This window comes from Cucurbita pepo, chromosome LG04 (genome assembly GCF_002806865.2).
Source record: "Cucurbita pepo subsp. pepo cultivar mu-cu-16 chromosome LG04, ASM280686v2, whole genome shotgun sequence".
In the NCBI taxonomy this organism is placed as follows: domain Eukaryota; kingdom Viridiplantae; phylum Streptophyta; class Magnoliopsida; order Cucurbitales; family Cucurbitaceae; genus Cucurbita; species Cucurbita pepo.
Window position 1 is genome coordinate 10073269 of NC_036641.1, and position 16866 is coordinate 10090134.

General features: G+C 37.8%; 4 protein-coding genes and 1 long non-coding RNA gene across 8 annotated transcripts; 3 read left to right on the plus strand and 2 right to left on the minus strand.

Annotated features, from left to right (window-relative positions):
* Positions 1 to 208: 208 nt before the first annotated feature.
* On the plus strand, positions 209 to 1693 carry LOC111792370. The gene is made up of 3 exons (XM_023673781.1): positions 209 to 987; positions 1082 to 1254; positions 1346 to 1693. The coding sequence occupies exons 1-3, from the start codon at positions 424 to 426 to the stop codon at positions 1485 to 1487; spliced, it is 879 nt and encodes a 292-aa protein (XP_023529549.1). The 5' UTR covers positions 209 to 423; the 3' UTR covers positions 1488 to 1693.
* Positions 1694 to 2071: 378 nt separating this feature from the next.
* On the minus strand, positions 2072 to 3703 carry LOC111792372 (equilibrative nucleotide transporter 8). The gene is made up of 2 exons (XM_023673782.1): positions 3090 to 3703; positions 2072 to 2766 (listed from the first exon to the last, which is right to left on the minus strand). Exons 1-2 carry the CDS (start codon positions 3598 to 3600, stop codon positions 2072 to 2074), a joined length of 1206 nt encoding a protein of 401 aa, XP_023529550.1. The 5' UTR covers positions 3601 to 3703.
* On the plus strand, positions 2666 to 4479 carry LOC111792373. Of its 3 annotated transcripts, none has more exons than XR_002814789.1 (4): positions 2666 to 2792; positions 2934 to 3525; positions 3579 to 3734; positions 3926 to 4479. It is a non-coding gene; the product is annotated as an uncharacterized LOC111792373 (long non-coding RNA). The 3 variants fall into 3 exon arrangements; XR_002814788.1 differs by having other exon boundaries at positions 3588 to 3734; XR_002814787.1 differs by having other exon boundaries at positions 3655 to 3734.
* Positions 4480 to 6559: 2080 nt separating this feature from the next.
* On the plus strand, positions 6560 to 12443 carry LOC111792369 (nuclear pore complex protein NUP1-like). Of its 2 annotated transcripts, none has more exons than XM_023673779.1 (8): positions 6560 to 6946; positions 7329 to 7384; positions 8197 to 8363; positions 9187 to 9400; positions 10060 to 10368; positions 10489 to 10575; positions 11080 to 11730; positions 11859 to 12443. In XM_023673779.1, the coding sequence occupies exons 1-8, from the start codon at positions 6682 to 6684 to the stop codon at positions 12309 to 12311; spliced, it is 2202 nt and encodes a 733-aa protein (XP_023529547.1). In that variant the 5' UTR covers positions 6560 to 6681; the 3' UTR covers positions 12312 to 12443. The 2 variants fall into 2 exon arrangements, with proteins under 2 accessions (XP_023529547.1, XP_023529548.1); XM_023673780.1 differs by having other exon boundaries at positions 7332 to 7384.
* Positions 12444 to 13850: 1407 nt separating this feature from the next.
* On the minus strand, positions 13851 to 16335 carry LOC111792374 (axial regulator YABBY 5-like). The gene is made up of 7 exons (XM_023673783.1): positions 15937 to 16335; positions 15538 to 15657; positions 14742 to 14880; positions 14487 to 14535; positions 14322 to 14397; positions 14171 to 14239; positions 13851 to 14085 (listed from the first exon to the last, which is right to left on the minus strand). The coding sequence occupies exons 1-7, from the start codon at positions 16009 to 16011 to the stop codon at positions 14041 to 14043; spliced, it is 573 nt and encodes a 190-aa protein (XP_023529551.1). The 5' UTR covers positions 16012 to 16335; the 3' UTR covers positions 13851 to 14040.
* Positions 16336 to 16866: the final 531 nt, after the last annotated feature.

The window sequence follows — 16866 nt, forward strand, 5'->3', positions numbered from 1 at the left end:
CATATTTTCTTTATTGATTAGCCACATGGCAAGACGATTTTATCTCATAATAAAAGTTTTTTGGGCTCGTATGGATTTCGAAGATTGGAAGAATGTGATTGAGTTCCCAAGAATCATACATTGAACAATGTTGCTAGTATATCAAATTCAAATTGAATAGCATTTAGACATCTTTGTTTGGAGCCACATTACCGACTACTAGTTGCTAAAAGAGAAAACCAAACAGCCAAACCTCGTGCGTACACGGTTTTCTTAGTCCTCACACGCCCGACGTCTCAGATTTCATATTCAATTGCCACTAATTCTCCTATAAGAATACCCCGCGCCACCGCCATTGTTATGGGTCAGCTCTCGAGGAACTGATACATACCAGGCAAGAACAACTTCGTATGCAATAACAAGCTCAAGAATACCTTCATAACAATGATTCTGAGAAGCGCTTCGACTCCCCTCTTCAATTCATGGTTACACCATTCAAGAGATTCATACCTGGAGCCGGAGATCGTGAACCAAATCCCTAGGGCGCGTTCCATTGTGCTCTGTTGCTCACCCAGTTGCACATCACCGATAATCGATGACTCACCCAGGAAGATTACTCGGGCGTTGTCCGAGACGGATCTTCGGGACATGTCCATGAATAAGATGAAACCCTTTAACAGAACTCTGAGTGGGTTTTCTGAGGTTGACGAAGAGAGAGATGTAATCGGGTTTAGCCGCTCCAAAACGGCGTCATTGAGGCGTGAATCGATTTCTGAAACTGGGGATAGGGATGGTGGGTTTGTGAATGTTCTGGTTGGTGGTGGAGTTGGTGGTAGTGGTGGAAGGATCAGTGGCGGCGGAGGATCCGACGGTGGCGACGATGGGAGTTTCGGGATTGGAGATTCGAATCATGGAAATGACAATACGGATCTGCACTATCAGAAAATGATCGAGGCAAATCCTGGGAATTCAATGCTTTTGAGCAATTATGCACGGTTCTTGAAAGAGGTATATCCAATTGCTATATCATAGAAGAAAAACTCTTATCCGATTTCGAACATTACTGGTTTCTGGTATTTACAAGGATTTTTACGGGTAATAGGTACGTGGGGATCTTGTAAAAGCTCAAGAATATTGTGGAAGGGCGATTCTGAGCAATCCAGGCGATGGTAATGTCTTGTCTATGTACGCCGATCTGATATGGGAAACTCAAAAGGACACTCCAAGAGCCGAGAGTTACTTCAATCAAGCCGTTCAAGCTGCCCCTGATGACTGGTAAGCTTTTAGATTATTTGATGATGAACTTCACACTTTTTCATGGGAGTTATGGTTGTTTAATGTCATATTGATTGCTCTTATGGTGCAGTTATGTTCTAGCATCATATGCACGGTTTCTTTGGGATGCTGAAGAAGACGAAGAAGAAGAAGAAGATGGCTTAATCGAAAAGCCAGCGACAAGCTTCTTTCAAGGAGTTCATACCCCACCTCCTCTTGCTGCCGCATCTTAATAGCTCTTGGACTTCCCCTTGCGCCCAGCTCCTTTGTATCATAGCTTTAGAGATAACATCTCTTGACCCTGTTTATAATCCGTTCTTGGCCTTTAGTATTAGTATATGCAGCAGTGAGTTGTATGATCAATAGATATTGAATTTCTCCATACGGAATGCGATTTGTAGAAAGGAAATAAGATATATATTTTGTGCTCAGCCTGCAAGCATAGAGTTTTGCCTGAATTTACCTTTAAGAAGAAAGAAACCAGGAAACTACTACAATGGATTTCTAATGCTACATTTGTTACTACTACCCAAGATTGAACATGGAGAGAGATGCCACTTGAGTGAAAAACTTTCTTGTCAGCTTCTTCTTCGTCATGTCTTCAGCTCGGTTTGCACTTTTCGACAGTCGAACATGGTGGTCGTTCGAATGTTGGGCCTTTTATCTTGTCTGCTTGCGCAGTTTATATCCTGTGAAGGTTGGCAAAAGGTTCCCCAATCCAGACAATTTGGAGGAGACAACATTTTATTAGTTTGTAGTACCAATTTGGCGAATTGCCGTTGGCAGGGTACTAAATAATTTGGAGTTTGGTTCAACTTCAAAGGATCCAAAACCAGCCTAAAACTGAGCCACCAACCAACCCAATTCCCAGGAACACAACCATTACAATGGCAGATAACTCTGCCTCTGATGCAGGTAATAACTTGGGAGTATTGATCATGATGACACTTGTTAGATATCCGTTGCTCAAGCCGAGTAAAAAAGTGAGAACTATCACTGGTAATTCAGTTTTCAGCCACCTTGGACCATGGATGCAGGCCATGAACAGTGGATAAAACAGAAGCCTGGTGATGCAGAACCATGTTGCTGTCTTGATGTTCTTCAAGATATATATTGCAGTTAGAGATTTTCCAACTAAATCTGCAACATTGTATACTGTTATCAGTAGAATAGGATACCAATCTTGAAGCAGTTTGGATTCAAGGTCCTCTGCTATGACTCCGGGAAAAATCGAAAGCGTAACGACATAAGTTATGAAAATTCCAAATGCAGGCCATCTGATTTTACCCACCACTGTCCAGAACTTTGACTTTGAACATGGAGGTTCATCAAGAAGAACTCTGTAGTAATGCTGCATCACTGGCAGCTTGCACAACAAGTTACACGACACAATGCAGCAGAAGAGAATCGACGCACCGACGATGAAGTACAAATGCGCACTCTTTTGAAGACCCTTCGGCGATTGTGTTAGTGAAGCCTTTGTAATAATCCTCAAGATTGAAACAAGAACACCTGCCACCATGAATTTTCTCAATCAGGTAATTTGTAATGATCTTTTTTAGCTTGTTTGTATAACAAAGCAGGAAATCATCTGTTATTTTCAATTTAATACTATACACCAATACCCAGTTGCCACATCAATAGAGATCATTAAAATATTAACATACTTTTTCATGCAGTTGAATGGAGAAAGTACTTCTTTTATTGCCCTTTCAGCCATCTTAAGGCACATGCTTTCTAGGATGCTAGATCATGTCTGGCACTTTATATTTGTGTCAAAGTTTTCGTGATAAAATTTGAAAGGTAAGAGGAGAAGGTTTGGACATATATAGTACCTGAAGAAGCAGTCCCGGCAAACACAGCCTGCATAAATTGTTTTGGAAGCCTACCAGCTGATCCTATCAAACTTCCTGCTACCAAGCCATCAGCCAAACCGCAGGTGACAACGGATGCAACGATCACGCCATAAGCTTCGTTCGGCCGCCAGTTCGAACCAGTGATGTTTGAAGCCCAGTCCATGACAGGAGAGACCAGAACAGACAGGATGAACAAAGAAAACCCCAAGTTCATTCTAAATCTAAAGCTCATCTTCTTAGACCATCCATCCCAAGCAACCATAAGAACCAGAAGGAGCACAGAGGAAGTCATGTAAGCGACGGAGAAAACCTTTTCGACGTGTTTGGTGGGATAGAGGTAGCCAAAGTAATCAACAGCAGTGATGGAAGCATTCCATGGGAGCAAATTACCAACACCAAGCAAGAAATGGATTAGGTAAGCAATTTTGAAAGTATCTCTTGGTTCTAGTTGCTCTCTCATAATAATAGCCTTTTCAGCTTCCATTTTCATGTTCAAGCGTTCTTCTGAGTTCTGGTGTTGGGAATTTATGCATTGTCAAAACAGTAGCTCGGCATCCAGAAATGATGTGTTGATGAGATGGGCATATCCCTTTGAGAAAGAGTTGAAATTATTCAAAGCTTAAGGTAATAAGCCAGCCAGCAGCAGTGCCACTTCATGATTGGTGGCTGTAATTTATAGACATGTTTGATCTTTTTCAATGTTGTTAACCATTAAAAACAGCTTCCCTCAGTCACCATGGAGAGGGATGGCTCTGTTTTAGGCTTTGAAAGCCCTTTATTGAAATAATTGACAGCTCAGTTTGTTTGGATCGCAGATGTGATTGATGGGTTCAACTTGGAACCAATATGACTCACGAAAGTAACCAAAAAACTTGTGCTTCATGGATGGGCAATATTATTAGGCTTGCTGCTCCTTTATTCTACTGCTACTGCTACACATGGAGGGGCTGCATTCCTCATCAACCCCATCTCTAAACTTCAATTCCATTCCATAATTTCTGGGTTTAAGCTTTAAAGTTTTAAGGGTTCATTAAGTAATCATTCTCTGAGCTTTTGCAGCCTACAGGCAGAGCTAAAACTGGTTAGAGTAAACAGAGCTGACGTGAACCGGAGGGTCCTATCAGCGTGGCCAAGATGACACATACAGATGATAAGCCATCCGCATGGGGAACTTGATTCTTCTTTTTCCCAGTCAGGGAATTTTCATATTGGAGAAGGTTAATTGCCCCCATCCATCCTTTTCTTTTTCTTCTTCTTCCTGTCATTTCGTACTATCTTCACTTGGTTTTTATATTCCCCTCTTTTGTTTTTTTACCTTGATTAATCTGAACAAGACTTTATTCATGGAGGTGAGTTGTTTGCATTTGTATAGGGAATTGTTTATATTACTTTAAATATATATTATTCACTAGAAAATTCCTCCGCCTATGATGTCCTTAACTGTGAGATCTCAACTAAACATTTCTTATAAGGGTGTGAAATTTTTTTACTAATAAATCATGAGACTAATAGCTAGATGTAACTGGGCAAAGCAAACAATATCTGCTTGCAGTGAGCTTGAGCTATTACAAATGGTATTAGAGCTAGACACCGGGTGGTGTGCCAATGAGGATGTGGTCCCTCAACAGGGGTGGATTGTAAGATTCCACATTGGTTGGAGAGGGGAACGAAACATTTCTAATAAAGGTACGTAATGGACCAAAGTTGACCATTTGTTAGATTAATTCTCATTACACACCATGAATTGTAAATTAAATGACGAAACAAGTGAATTCGATTGCACATTCTTAGTATAACGAACAATAGAACCTTAACTGTTTGGTTATACTCAAGCTAGAAGATTTGATCATACGTTACACAAGTTGGATATATCATATTTGTTTATATGAGTTTCGTTAGCATATAGATCAGTGAGTGACACGATATGGAGATTGAAAATTGCAAGACGGCAATGAATGCATAAAAGTGGAAGAAAATTAGAATCTTTGTACCTAGTTTAGTTACAAGACATATGTAGTCAATTGTTTCAAAATGAAAGCGTAAGAGATGGTGATGCATTATTATTGTTTGGTGCACATCAAATCTGAGTAGAATATATAAAAGGAATTGAAGGCAGAAAAAAAAGAAAAGGGTACCCATGGTTTGAAAGCCTGAAAAGCGATTCACGCCACTCCAAAACCACTCCTTTAGAAGCTATTATAATAACCCTTTTGTTTTTGTAGTCTTTTTCCATAGATGTGCAAACCCAATATTTTTGACAGCAAATGCGATTCCTTGTTCCTCAAAATTGCGCATATTTTGTACTCTTATTAATATTCCCTCTCTTCTCTCTCTCTCTATATTAATGTTCTTGTTATAGTCGGTTACGTATCGTCCTCAGTCAACCTCAGTCACATGGTTTTAAAACACGTCTGCTAGGGAGAGGTTTCCATATTCTTATAAGAAATGTTTTATTCTTCTCTCATATTTATGAGATCTCATCATTCACAGCCTTGGAGGCCAAGAGCCCTTGCTGGCACACCATCCTTTGTAATTGTTGGAATAGGACTAGACCCTCACCATAGTAGACGACAAAACGTAACGAGCCAAAATGGACAATATCTACTTACGGTGGGCTTAAACTGTTACAAAATGATACTTTACCTCGTCTTTCGATGCATGCATTTCGTTTTCTTCGTCTCCCAACGAATGATTGTGAGAATCTTGGTGTAATTTGTGGGAGCTCCTATTTTCTTGTCTTATTTAGCAACCCTGCTAAGCTTTTTCCAAATCTAGGAAAAAGAGAGGAAATCTAATTAAAGTAGTGGTAGTTGATTTTAGATAAAATAAGTAATAACTAAGTGTGAAAATGTCACATTATATATCAAAATCACTGATGTTCTTCCAACACGAATGAGATCTTGGCATGATCTTTTTAATATAAGATCGGCTCGACTCGTAAGAGTACAATTTCACATCACTGCTTCAATTACGAGAGAAGAGAATTGAGTATTGATGCCTTTTATTTGCTTATAAATTAGTTGGCTCGATTTTATTTAAGACCATTTGCTTCTTCTTCTTATTTTCAATCAAAGTCAATGATTAATGGCACGAGACTATAAGAACATAGCAATTAAGCTACGTAACCTCAACAAATAATTATAGCACACAAGTAATTGTCTATCTCACGCTAATTAAGTTAGCTCGTGTTTATGCAACCCAACAATCTATGAGATTTTGTGAAGGTTAGGCTTAGTTTTCTCTTTATTTTTCGATTATAATTTTTTAATAATGTGAGTTAATTTTTGAAATATTGGTGAAAAAAATTTACAAATTTATATGCATTTATATAAGAGATTTGGAGTGGTGGGTAGGGTGAACGACATACAATTATTTGCTAGCATATTTACGACATGTCGTTCCAAGAAGAAATAAAATGGAAGGTTCAACATTGCGGCTATGGGCTCAGTCGTCGCCACAAAGTCGAGTCGGCATATTTTCGAAGAGAAAAAGAAGCGAAAAACAGTCGACGCGAGGGTGTTATACTGCGAGCAGCCACCACTCAAGGCAGAGCCCCTGTGTCAGATTTAACATGGAGAGGGCGGAGGTAAGGGCGTCGTCGACACCGTACGGTGGAGGAGGAGTTGGAGGAAAGGTTCGGAAGCCAACCTCAAGAAAGCCGCCGCCTACCCCTTACGCTCGGCCGGAGCAAAACCAACCGCAAAGGCGGTGGCTTTCGAAGCTTGTTGATCCGGCTTACCGGCTCATCACCGGCGGCGCCACACGACTGCTTCCCTATTTGTTCTCTAAATCACTGCCCTCCAATGCCCTTCCGTGTCCAGGAGATGAGGATCAAGGTCATTTGCCTCCCCCGATCTTCTCTCTTAAGTTTCCTATTTACTGCGACCTATCTAGGGTTTTGGAAATCGCATTTGAAATCAATATTATTTTTATACTCTCTATTTTAAGCATTTGGGGAAATTGATGGTTTTTCTGATGATAGTGACTAGTGAGGTTTCTAAATCTCTTCCCCCTCAGTAAACATCTTGTTGCATTTGCAATGTGACATTTCTAATTCACGTAGGTGAAATAAAATATTGTATTTGTAGCTATGCTTTGCAGTGCTGGATGCATATATCTAATGGACATTGTTCACATCAGACTCCATAGAATGTTATTATTGGTTTTGTTTGTACATCATGTTGTAAGACTAGGTGCTGATGATGTATTCTTTTTTAGCAGATCACGTCGAGGCAGAATTGGAGGATAACGCCCCTGGAGAAGAACTCCGCAATGTAAATGTCTTTTTTTTTTTTTTGTCTTTTTGTTACATTTGTGCGGTTCCATGGCTTCTGAGCACATTCCTTTATATGCCATCTCACGAATGAGTATCCGGGTATTGCTTTGATTACAGACAAATGAACAATCGGTATTCATAAATGCGTATTGAGGTTGTGTCGTTCAATGAAATTGAAAGCAATAGAAATAAAGTCATAGGGGAAGGGTTACCTACTCTTAACAGTCATTTTTCACTCACTTTGATTAGTGTGTAATCTAGAAGGTTATGATTGTTTTTACCTTGCAAGGGCGCTCGTGTGTCCGAACTATGCTATTCAATCTAAGTCCTGTTTGATAATCATTTGGTTTTTTGTTTTCGAAAATTAAGCTTTTAAACACACTTCCTCCTATTGGTTTCTTTGTTTTGTTATCTATTCTTTACAAATGTTTTTAAAATTGGGGTAAGTTTTGGAAACTAAAATAGTAGTTTTTAAAACTATACATATATATTAATTTGATTAAGAATTCAAAGATGGAAACAATAATAAGAAATAGTGAGAAAACAATCACAATTTCTAAAAACTAAAAACAAAACAAAATGGTTATCAAATGCTTGATATAGTTGCTTTTCTCTCGTTTCCCTTTCCTGTATGGCAATATTCTTACCCTGATCCTGATGGGTTGGAGTTACTAATCACAATTTCTCATGGGATGATTACCTATCTCCTGTTTTTGCTTTCATTTTAGTCAATTTTACTTTTCATTTTGAAAAATGATATGCATGCAGTAATGTGATTCACTAACATGCATTTTGCTTCATGTCTTGCAGCAAGGTGCATCTACCATAGATGGATTACCAGGTCCTAGTGGAGAGGCTTGTAGATCAAATTACAATTCTGATGTTAATGGCCGCCAAAAGGACAGAGAAACTGATGCATTAGCTGGAAATGGGAATTTTGATATTGAAAAATGGATCCAAGGAAAAACATTTTCAAGGTAAATCAGAGTGTGACCATTTTGTCTGCTCTATAGGACAAAAGTGAGTGTCATTTATTGTGTCTAAGAAGCATGGACATGGGCACAATCCAACATGATACTGATATAGATATGATAACTCATTTTCTTAGACAGGCACGACAAAGACTTCTTTAGTAAAACATCTATTTTCAGATAAAGAATTTATCTTAATTCACAAAATTGGTGTTTAAGTTTATTTGAAAATGTTGTAATATGCAATATCTTAAAGAAGTTGAAGAAGCCAATTGTGTGTATTTGACTGTGCAGTTCCTTATGGTACAATTATGTTTATACGATTATATGCTGATAGATCTGATATTTTTCTTTGTTAATTTTTCCCCATCTTTTTATTAGTCAATTACCTTTAGAAAAGGTATAAGAAAGTGCCCAACATCAACACATACTTGAGTAGTATCTGAGTGTGCTCAACATGTAAGACACAGACATGTTCCCTAAAGTACATCTTGCGTTCATCTTCAATTTTTTTTGCATCGCAGGCTTTAGTCGAAGTGTTTCCTTGTTGAATGAATTGAAACATTATTGTGAAGGAACTTATTTTATCACTGATGGAAGTACTTTCCCCTGCTAGAGTAAATAGGTCTATTGCTTCTGAGGTCAAATGTCCATATATAATGGTCTCGATAATTTCATTTCTAATCATATTTAACAGCATTATTGTTCTACCATAAAGTGGTAGTGGCTTGGTGCGTCTATGTCTCTTTTGATCCTCCTATACATTGTCTACTGCCACATAGCCAGTTTGAGTACTTGATTTCTTTAATTGGCTGATTTTGCTATGCAGGGATGAAGTGAGTCGTTTGTTAGAGATAATACAATCAAGGGCTCTTGAACCTTCTAAGAAAGTGGAAGACAATAAAATTTCACCACAGAGCATTGAAAAACAATCTGAGCAGCCACCTGCTGCAAATAGAGTTATAAAAATGCCTCGCGAAGAAAAGAAAGAAGATTTGGAGAGAGCTACATGGGGAAACTTAACTCCTCATCCACATTCATCGGTTAGTAGGGTGAATTCTTGAGCAGTTCCTGTAGAAAATAAGTATAAATATCTCATGGCTGTCTTGTTTCTCTGATAGGTTTTATTAGCCCATGCTATATTTAGTATTTTTTTTTTTCATTTGAATATCAACAAATCACCCTAGGTACTCTTTTGTATTCATTAATAGTATGATGTATAAAACACCAAGAAGTCTTATTTAGTTTTGAAATGGACAAAAAGCAGAGGAAACTGATGAATGCCTTATCCATAACTATGCGATAACTAGGTTGTTCGTATTTATATTTTTATTCTGGTTGTTGTTTTAGTACTGTTCTTATTAATTAATAAAAAAATTGTATTGATGATATTCTGAAAATCAAATCATACCAGTGTTGATGATACCAAAGAAAGACCCACCAAAAGGCATGAGACCGAGCTGTGATTACAAATGACCCGACTACAAGATAATAAAAAACGTCCTCTCTCTGTTAGAAATATGGTAAATTTGGTTGATGTCTGAAAGTTCATCGGCAAATAAGAAATTAAAGTTCTGGAATGGGGATTTGTACAAGAACCTAATAAATTATTTTTGCCAAAATCTTCAATATTTGTTCATGTTGAGAGTGTTATTAACGTTGTTCTGTCTCTAATAATTTAACCTTTTGGATGTATTGGCAGACACTAAATGCAGTTGGAGCATCACCTGTGGATATTGCTAGAGCATACATGAGCAACAGGAAATCTGAACCGGGCTTGCTTTCTGACAAGATTCCTGATGATGAAAGGACTTTGCTTAATGGTGACCATCAAATGTCAAAGCCCTTTATTCCATTCATGTCCCCCAATCCATCAACTTGTTGGCCTGGTGCCATGTCAGAAAGTCAGCGTAGTTATTTAACTCCAAGAAGTCAAAGAGGTAGATTTGGAACTCATAATTTCCCACGGACTCCATATTCTAGGAGTATCTTTTCGAAGTCTAAGTCCAAGGTTTGTAGACATGGGCTTTGATTCTTTTTTTTTTTCTTTTTTTCTTTTTTTTTTTGTCGTGACAAGTGTATGTAGAGTAAGCAGACTGCATATGTTAACCATGCTTTTGCATGTTAACAGCTAACTCAGTTGCAAGGAGATACCCAAAAGTTTGTGAATACACCATCTCCTCTCTGGCAGCAGTCACGAACTCCAGCTTATTCTCAGGTAATTCTTGTTTCATTAAGCACTCGATGACTAAAAGCCAATAATATTACCCAAGGAACTCTTGTTGAAAAATTCCTTTGTAGCATTTTCTTGGGCTTCAGTGCTGGAAATTTTTTTCGTATCCATAATATGCCAACATTTAAGGTAGTATTAAAGATGATCCTTGTAGCCAGCGGAATAAAAGCTGAAATATTATAGAGAACTGGAGTTTAAATTTTGTGTATATATGCGTTGCAGGGTAGAGCTATAATTTTTGCTGGTGGGCAGTATTTTGCATCAGAACTTTTTATATACCTGATGTTTTAATTTTGAAATTTGAAGGGGCATATTAGAGGAAAAACTTTTAACACAACTTTACGTTTCTATGCTTTGTCTGGTGCCCGTGTTGAGTATATCATTGATATCTTAGTCTTAACCCTTAAAACCTTTTACTTGACCAAAATATTCAATTCACCTTTTCTTACTTCTGTCATTACTTTTTTTTTTTTCTGTTGGTCTATATAGATGACATCAAGCAATGATCCATTCGATGAGGCAACTGGTTCCATTGGTCCATTTCGTAGGCTTGGGCGTAAGGCATCTGCAGTTACTAATTCTAGACGATCTGCTTACCATTATCCAACCCGCCAAGCAGAGACAAAGGTAGAAAATTCCAATATTTCGGAAGGGATTCTACCTGATATGAAGAAGAATCTGGAACTTGGGGGAGCAAGTACCATTCCTCTATCACCCTCAGTGGGAAACAACATCTCTGAGTCAAGTCTCTGTCCACAGTCCAGTCAGGTTGCTAGGACAATCCTAGAGCATATCAGTAGAAACCCACCTACTCCTAAAGAAAAGAATGAAGAGTTAAAGAGAGCAATAGAATGGAAGAGAACCCCATCTTCCAGTGTACAAACGATCAAGCCAAATGAAACTATTAGTTTGGCTGTAGAGTTAGACTCTCGGCAAAAAGTGAACCAAGTAGATCAGAACTGCCACCCCACATTGAGCAATAAGGGGAAAACCGTGTCCACGATTCATCTAGAGTCGAGTGCTGGCAGAAATTCTGATGCTGTAAACCAAAATTCTTCTGACCTAAGGTTTAGGCTTAGCAATGCTGATCTGAAATACAAGGATGACGCAGGCCTAAAAATTAATATCTCATCGCCTAAGGTATCATCTTAACTTTGTAATAGGTTCAATTCTGTGATGATGGACATACAGATGCTTTCATTTATTTACTTCGAAATTACTAGCATAAGCTTGAAGAATTCTTAATTGCTTGTTGAATTCATGGGCAGGATGTTCCTCCGAAGAAGATCGTTCCAGCTCTTGGATCAGAAGTGGGAACTCAAATGAAGCCTTTCTCCTCTCTTGGAACTAAACCAGGTTTTCCATCCATTACCGTCAAGAAGCCCGAGTCAGGGTGGACAATTTCTCCTGATAGTGGTTCGGCATTTACGTTCCCTGTTTCGGGCGCATCCTCGGGAATGATCTCAGAACCGCCAACACCGTCCATCTTTCCCTCAACCAGCATTGGGGGCAGTCAGCCTCTGTTATTGAAGCCTGAGAATGCAGTTCCTTCATACAGTTTTGGCTCAAAGAAGTCCAGCCCTACCCTTGTTTTCTCATTCCCTTCAACAAACAGCAATACAATCTCCAGCGACGCCTCAAATATTAAGTTCAGCTTTGGGTCGGACAATCATAAGAGACTCTCCTTTAGTTCCGTTGGAAAAGATGCAGTTTGTTGCTAACTGATTAGACTTGTCAAATATAGTTTTTGATCTTGTGCTTGTGGGAACGACTAGAGTATCCAAACGAGGAAAGAAAATTGTTTCAAAAACCCTTTTTTTTATAAAAAAAACAAATAGAAAATTGAAAATTCATTGCTAGTTTAATGAATAAAATTTCCATTTCTGATGATAATATCATGGTAATGCTCTAGTTTCATGTATATTAGTTATCAACTGTCACATCCTCGAGTGAGAACAACACTCCTGATTCAAGGTTATGCAGTTCGAAGTTGAGAACTAGGCCCAAGTGGTTTCACATGTGAAGTGTTTGATGCAGATTCCCGAAGAAGTCCAGGAAAAAAAAATCTGGGAAAAGGGGAATGGATGCCTACCTACATCTACATCCACATCCATCCTAATTCCTATCCATGAAAGATATAAGTAGATATTTGATTGGATGACAGGCTAGGAAAGAGGTCAGTGACCAATGAGAGAGCCCCACAAAGGACAAGAACAAGTCCACGTGGCAGACTGGATATCACAAGATGAAGGAACCCTGAAAATGGAAAAACTTGGAGATGCCATTGCCAGGCAGAGTGAGAGAGAATCACATGTTGGCTCTAAATTTTGCATGTAACGAGGAAGAGGAAGTCATTCCCTCCATCCTCCATCCTCTGTCATCAGATAAACTCAAATTTGGAGGGGTCCCCATTTTGAATGGGGTAAGAGAAAGAAGAACCCATTACAGGAAAACTGATGAAAATGCCAAGAGAGAGAAGAAGAAGGGTCCAGGAAGAAAGTGCGGAAGGAAGGGGGGCTGTGTTGGATTGAAATGACATTGGAAGTGAAATGAATGCGGAGCAGACATGAATGCGACGTTTCAGATTCTAAATGTCAGGAGGTTTTCTGAATATCAGAGCAGCAGCAGCAGCACCAACAGCAGCACCAGCGGCTGCAGCAGCGCCACCCACCACCGCTACCTCTGCTCCACTCTATGCTCTTTTTCTCATGTCTTTTTCCAACTCAACCAAAAAAAAAAAAAAAAACAACTCTTCCATTTTCACTCTTTTTTTCCCTTTGTTTTGCCAGTTTGTAATCTATCTATTTATCTCCATACATTCATTACCAACCACTTGAAGATCCCTAGGACATTCATACTTCAACTTTATCATGTTCCTTTGTTCTTCAAATTTACCCATTTCCTCCCAAGTTTAGAAAAAAACTGAACTATGTTTCAGTCCAACTTTTACTAACTAAAATCCATGTTAACACTCAAAGTTATGTAGTCAAATATAATTAACCATGACACCATAATTAAGTTTAAATCTTAAATCAAATATATTTCTGATTCACGAAAATTGTACTAATTTTCTATACGATCACTCGATTTTCAAAATTAATACTTTTAGATCTTCAGATTTGAATTTTATTTTAAAAGTGACAATTCCTTCATATAGTTCACTTCATCACTTTGAATGTTCAAATGTTAAAACTTCGACGATATACGATTTGGAATGGATTGGATTTGATATTAGAGAACTTTTGGAAGTAAAAAGCATCTTTTGTGGCTGGAACATAACTTAGTATTGGTAGATTAGTAGAGGCAATGTTTGTGAAAGAACATAGATTTGGGCAGTTGATAACAATATTAGACAACACAGTGCACCCAAAGATGGATATTATAATTGTCACTTCAATTAAACAAGTTCATAGCTTAGAGGTGAAAAAAGGCAGCCACTTGATGATCACTTCATTTGTTTAATAGTGCAGCCATTGACATCAAACGCTCAGAACCCTGAATCCAATCAAGAACATTCAACATAAGTTTAGAAACAACAAAACATTAAAATTGAGCTTAATTTGATGACTAAAGCACTTACATCATCAATCTTCACTTGATTATTGGTTTCAAACATGAGACCAAAGTGAATACGAGGAAAGTGTGCCCACTAATCAAATCAACAAATCAAGATTATGAACCAAACTCATCAAGATCATGAACCCAAGTTTATTTTTTTTCAATTAACTTACGTTTTTGGCTGCTGTGCTGAAAGCTTCCCTATGACTAATCTCAGGGTTCTTCGCCTTGATCCTTCGGATTTCCTCTCTATAACAACATCATAAAGCTATTTGAATTAGAACAGTTTTGAACAAAATGACATAGAAAAAGCACTCGTGAAGGCTTTGGTTACTCACTTTATGAACTGATTGTATGCAGAAGGTACTCTCTGCCGCTTCTCGGGAGCTGAAAAAAGATAGCAACCACTCAGGATCGTTGGGAGTAGGTCTCACATTAGCTAATTTAGAGAATGATCATGAGTTTATAGGTAAGGAATACATCTCATTTGGCATAAGCTACGAGAGCTTATGCTTAAAGTGGACAATATCATACTAGAGTTTTCATTTTCTTAAAGATTTGCGAGTTTAAAAGGAAAAGGAAATAATACTGACGTCGATTCACGACCCGTTCCTCAGCTGCAATTGTAGCGGAATCTCGAATTTGCATCTTATTGTTATCACATTTGGATGAAGATCCAAAATCCCCTTGAAAATCAGGTCCACTAGAAGTGTAAAGATTGTAATTTGGAACCTATGATAAACAAAACAAACAGTGATGGTATGTAAATTTAGCTCATTTAGTTTCATTTGATCTTATGAAATGATGTTTCATGAAAGAACTCAAAAGGAAATATACCAACATTGAAATGACTGAATAAAGCATATAACACTCAGATTGGCAGTTCAATCTCAAAAACAGCTCAAAAGGACCTTTCAGATCTCCAAAAACATTAAAAAAAAAACACCTTTTTTTTGTTGTTACAGTAGAAGATGACAAAAAAAACCTAGCTAGGCTATGCAGCTCAAAGCTCGTTTCCCTATAAAAATTTACAAAACTTGAAGAACCCTAAACCCAAAAGTACAATCCAACGAACAAGGCTAAAAGAAAAAAAGCAGCTCAGAGTTTAACACTTCTCAAGAAAAGAAAAGAAAAGATCCACCATGAAAATGGTGAAACTCAGTGGATAAAAGAGTAAAACATAGGATTTATGGCGGCTGGATACCTGTAGAGCTAGTTAGGGTTTTCATTGATTTAATTACAATAATGGGTTTTGTTCATTTCAAAATTTCAAATTCTGGGTCACTTCGATTTTCTCAAAAAAGTTGCAAAATTGTGCCCTAGATAGAGAGAGAGAGAGAGAGAGAGAGAGAGAAGAAAGATTGGATTTTTAGGGTTTTTTAGGGTTACCTGAACATCTTGCCAGGAAAGTGACTGAAATGCAGCAGCCATATTCACGGACCATAGATTTGTACAGTGCCCACAACGGACTGTCACAATATCAAACAAGCTACTGCATGGAACACTCACCTGCTCATCATTATCATCATCATCATCATCAACATTCATTCATTTTCAACTAAATTCATGTAAAGATCCAAAATTTAACCCTCAATTTTGAACAAGAATCATGATTTGTGTTTTGGGGCTAAAAAAGTTAGCTTTTTTCCCCCATTAAGCTAACCCAAACATGAAATTGCAACCCCATTTCTCAATTTCCATGACGATCTACAAAAATTAGGCAAAAAGAAGCAAAACCCATCTCAGGAAATGAAGTTTGTTTATGAATGGAAGAACAGAGGTTTATACCGCAAGAACAATATTGCAAAAGTTGCAAGGGATGTAGCAGAGTTGTTCCGGTGCAATATCGATGCAGCTCGACATGGTTTCAACTCTCAAGAACAAGAAAAGAAGAGAAGCTTTCTTTGCAATTCTGCACAAACCCAAGTGAGAAACTTGAGAAATGTTCAACAATAAATAGAGCTTTTTATTCTCAGCAGATTCCCTTGCCTTCTGGGTACTGCTAATTGGCTCCTAGTGTATCACCAAATCTGACCTCGCTTATATATATATACACATACATATAGTGAGAGAAAGAGACAGAGAGATTAAATTAATGCATTGGTTCTAACATAATTGCAGGTATGAGAGAGAAATTTTAAGAATTTTATTTAAGATTTAAATGTAATGGTTTATAAAGATGTAGGTATTATGTCTTCTCGATGAACGAGATATATAAGTCGATCAATTGATATACAAGTCGATCAGTTGAGTTATACTCGTGGCTACTAACAACTTTTACTGTGACGGCATGGGGAGGGTATGACTTCAGAGTACGTGGGGCTCCAATCTCACTTATGAATTTAATATTTTTCAAGCTGTTCTACTGTTTAATGTAACATCAATTCATATCCAAATCCTGTTTGCTAAATTCTTTATTAAGATTACAATTTGACCATTCTGGCTTCTCATGAGTGTCCCACTTTTGGTGGTGTAACGAGGAAGGATACATGAATGAATTGATACTCCATTTCTGATCTCATGGATAGGATGATTAAGAAAAGCTTAAAAGAATTGAAATTTACTACTTATACCAACACGATGCACATTTCTTTTTAGTGGTTCGATCATAAAAACTTTATGATTAAGCATGTTTTACACGTAGTTTTATGTAGAGTGGCTTATACCATTTTTTAAAAATGTCGAATAAATTAAAACGAATACATGAAATACATCGGC

Excerpts from the sequence above, each read along its gene's own strand:
- LOC111792372 (XM_023673782.1), bottom strand. The coding sequence starts at position 3,600 with ATGAAAATGGAAGCTGAAAAGGCTATTATTATGAGAGAGCAACTAGAA. Across the intron at positions 2,767-3,089 it reads TGCCGGGACTGCTTCTTCAG|GTGTTCTTGTTTCAATCTTG; the intron begins GTACTATATATG and ends TCATGGTGGCAG.
- LOC111792374 (XM_023673783.1), bottom strand. The coding sequence starts at position 16,011 with ATGTCGAGCTGCATCGATATTGCACCGGAACAACTCTGCTACATCCCT. Across the intron at positions 14,536-14,741 it reads GGAACGGGTCGTGAATCGAC|CTCCCGAGAAGCGGCAGAGA; the intron begins GTCAGTATTATT and ends ATCTTTTTTCAG. Across the intron at positions 14,086-14,170 it reads ATCAAGTGAAGATTGATGAT|GGTTCTGAGCGTTTGATGTC; the intron begins GTAAGTGCTTTA and ends GATTGGATTCAG.
- LOC111792370 (XM_023673781.1), top strand. The coding sequence starts at position 424 with ATGATTCTGAGAAGCGCTTCGACTCCCCTCTTCAATTCATGGTTACAC. Across the intron at positions 988-1,081 it reads ATGCACGGTTCTTGAAAGAG|GTACGTGGGGATCTTGTAAA; the intron begins GTATATCCAATT and ends TACGGGTAATAG. Across the intron at positions 1,255-1,345 it reads CAAGCTGCCCCTGATGACTG|TTATGTTCTAGCATCATATG; the intron begins GTAAGCTTTTAG and ends CTTATGGTGCAG.
- LOC111792369 (XM_023673779.1), top strand. The coding sequence starts at position 6,682 with ATGGAGAGGGCGGAGGTAAGGGCGTCGTCGACACCGTACGGTGGAGGA. Across the intron at positions 6,947-7,328 it reads TCCAGGAGATGAGGATCAAG|CAGATCACGTCGAGGCAGAA; the intron begins GTCATTTGCCTC and ends ATTCTTTTTTAG. Across the intron at positions 7,385-8,196 it reads CTGGAGAAGAACTCCGCAAT|CAAGGTGCATCTACCATAGA; the intron begins GTAAATGTCTTT and ends CATGTCTTGCAG.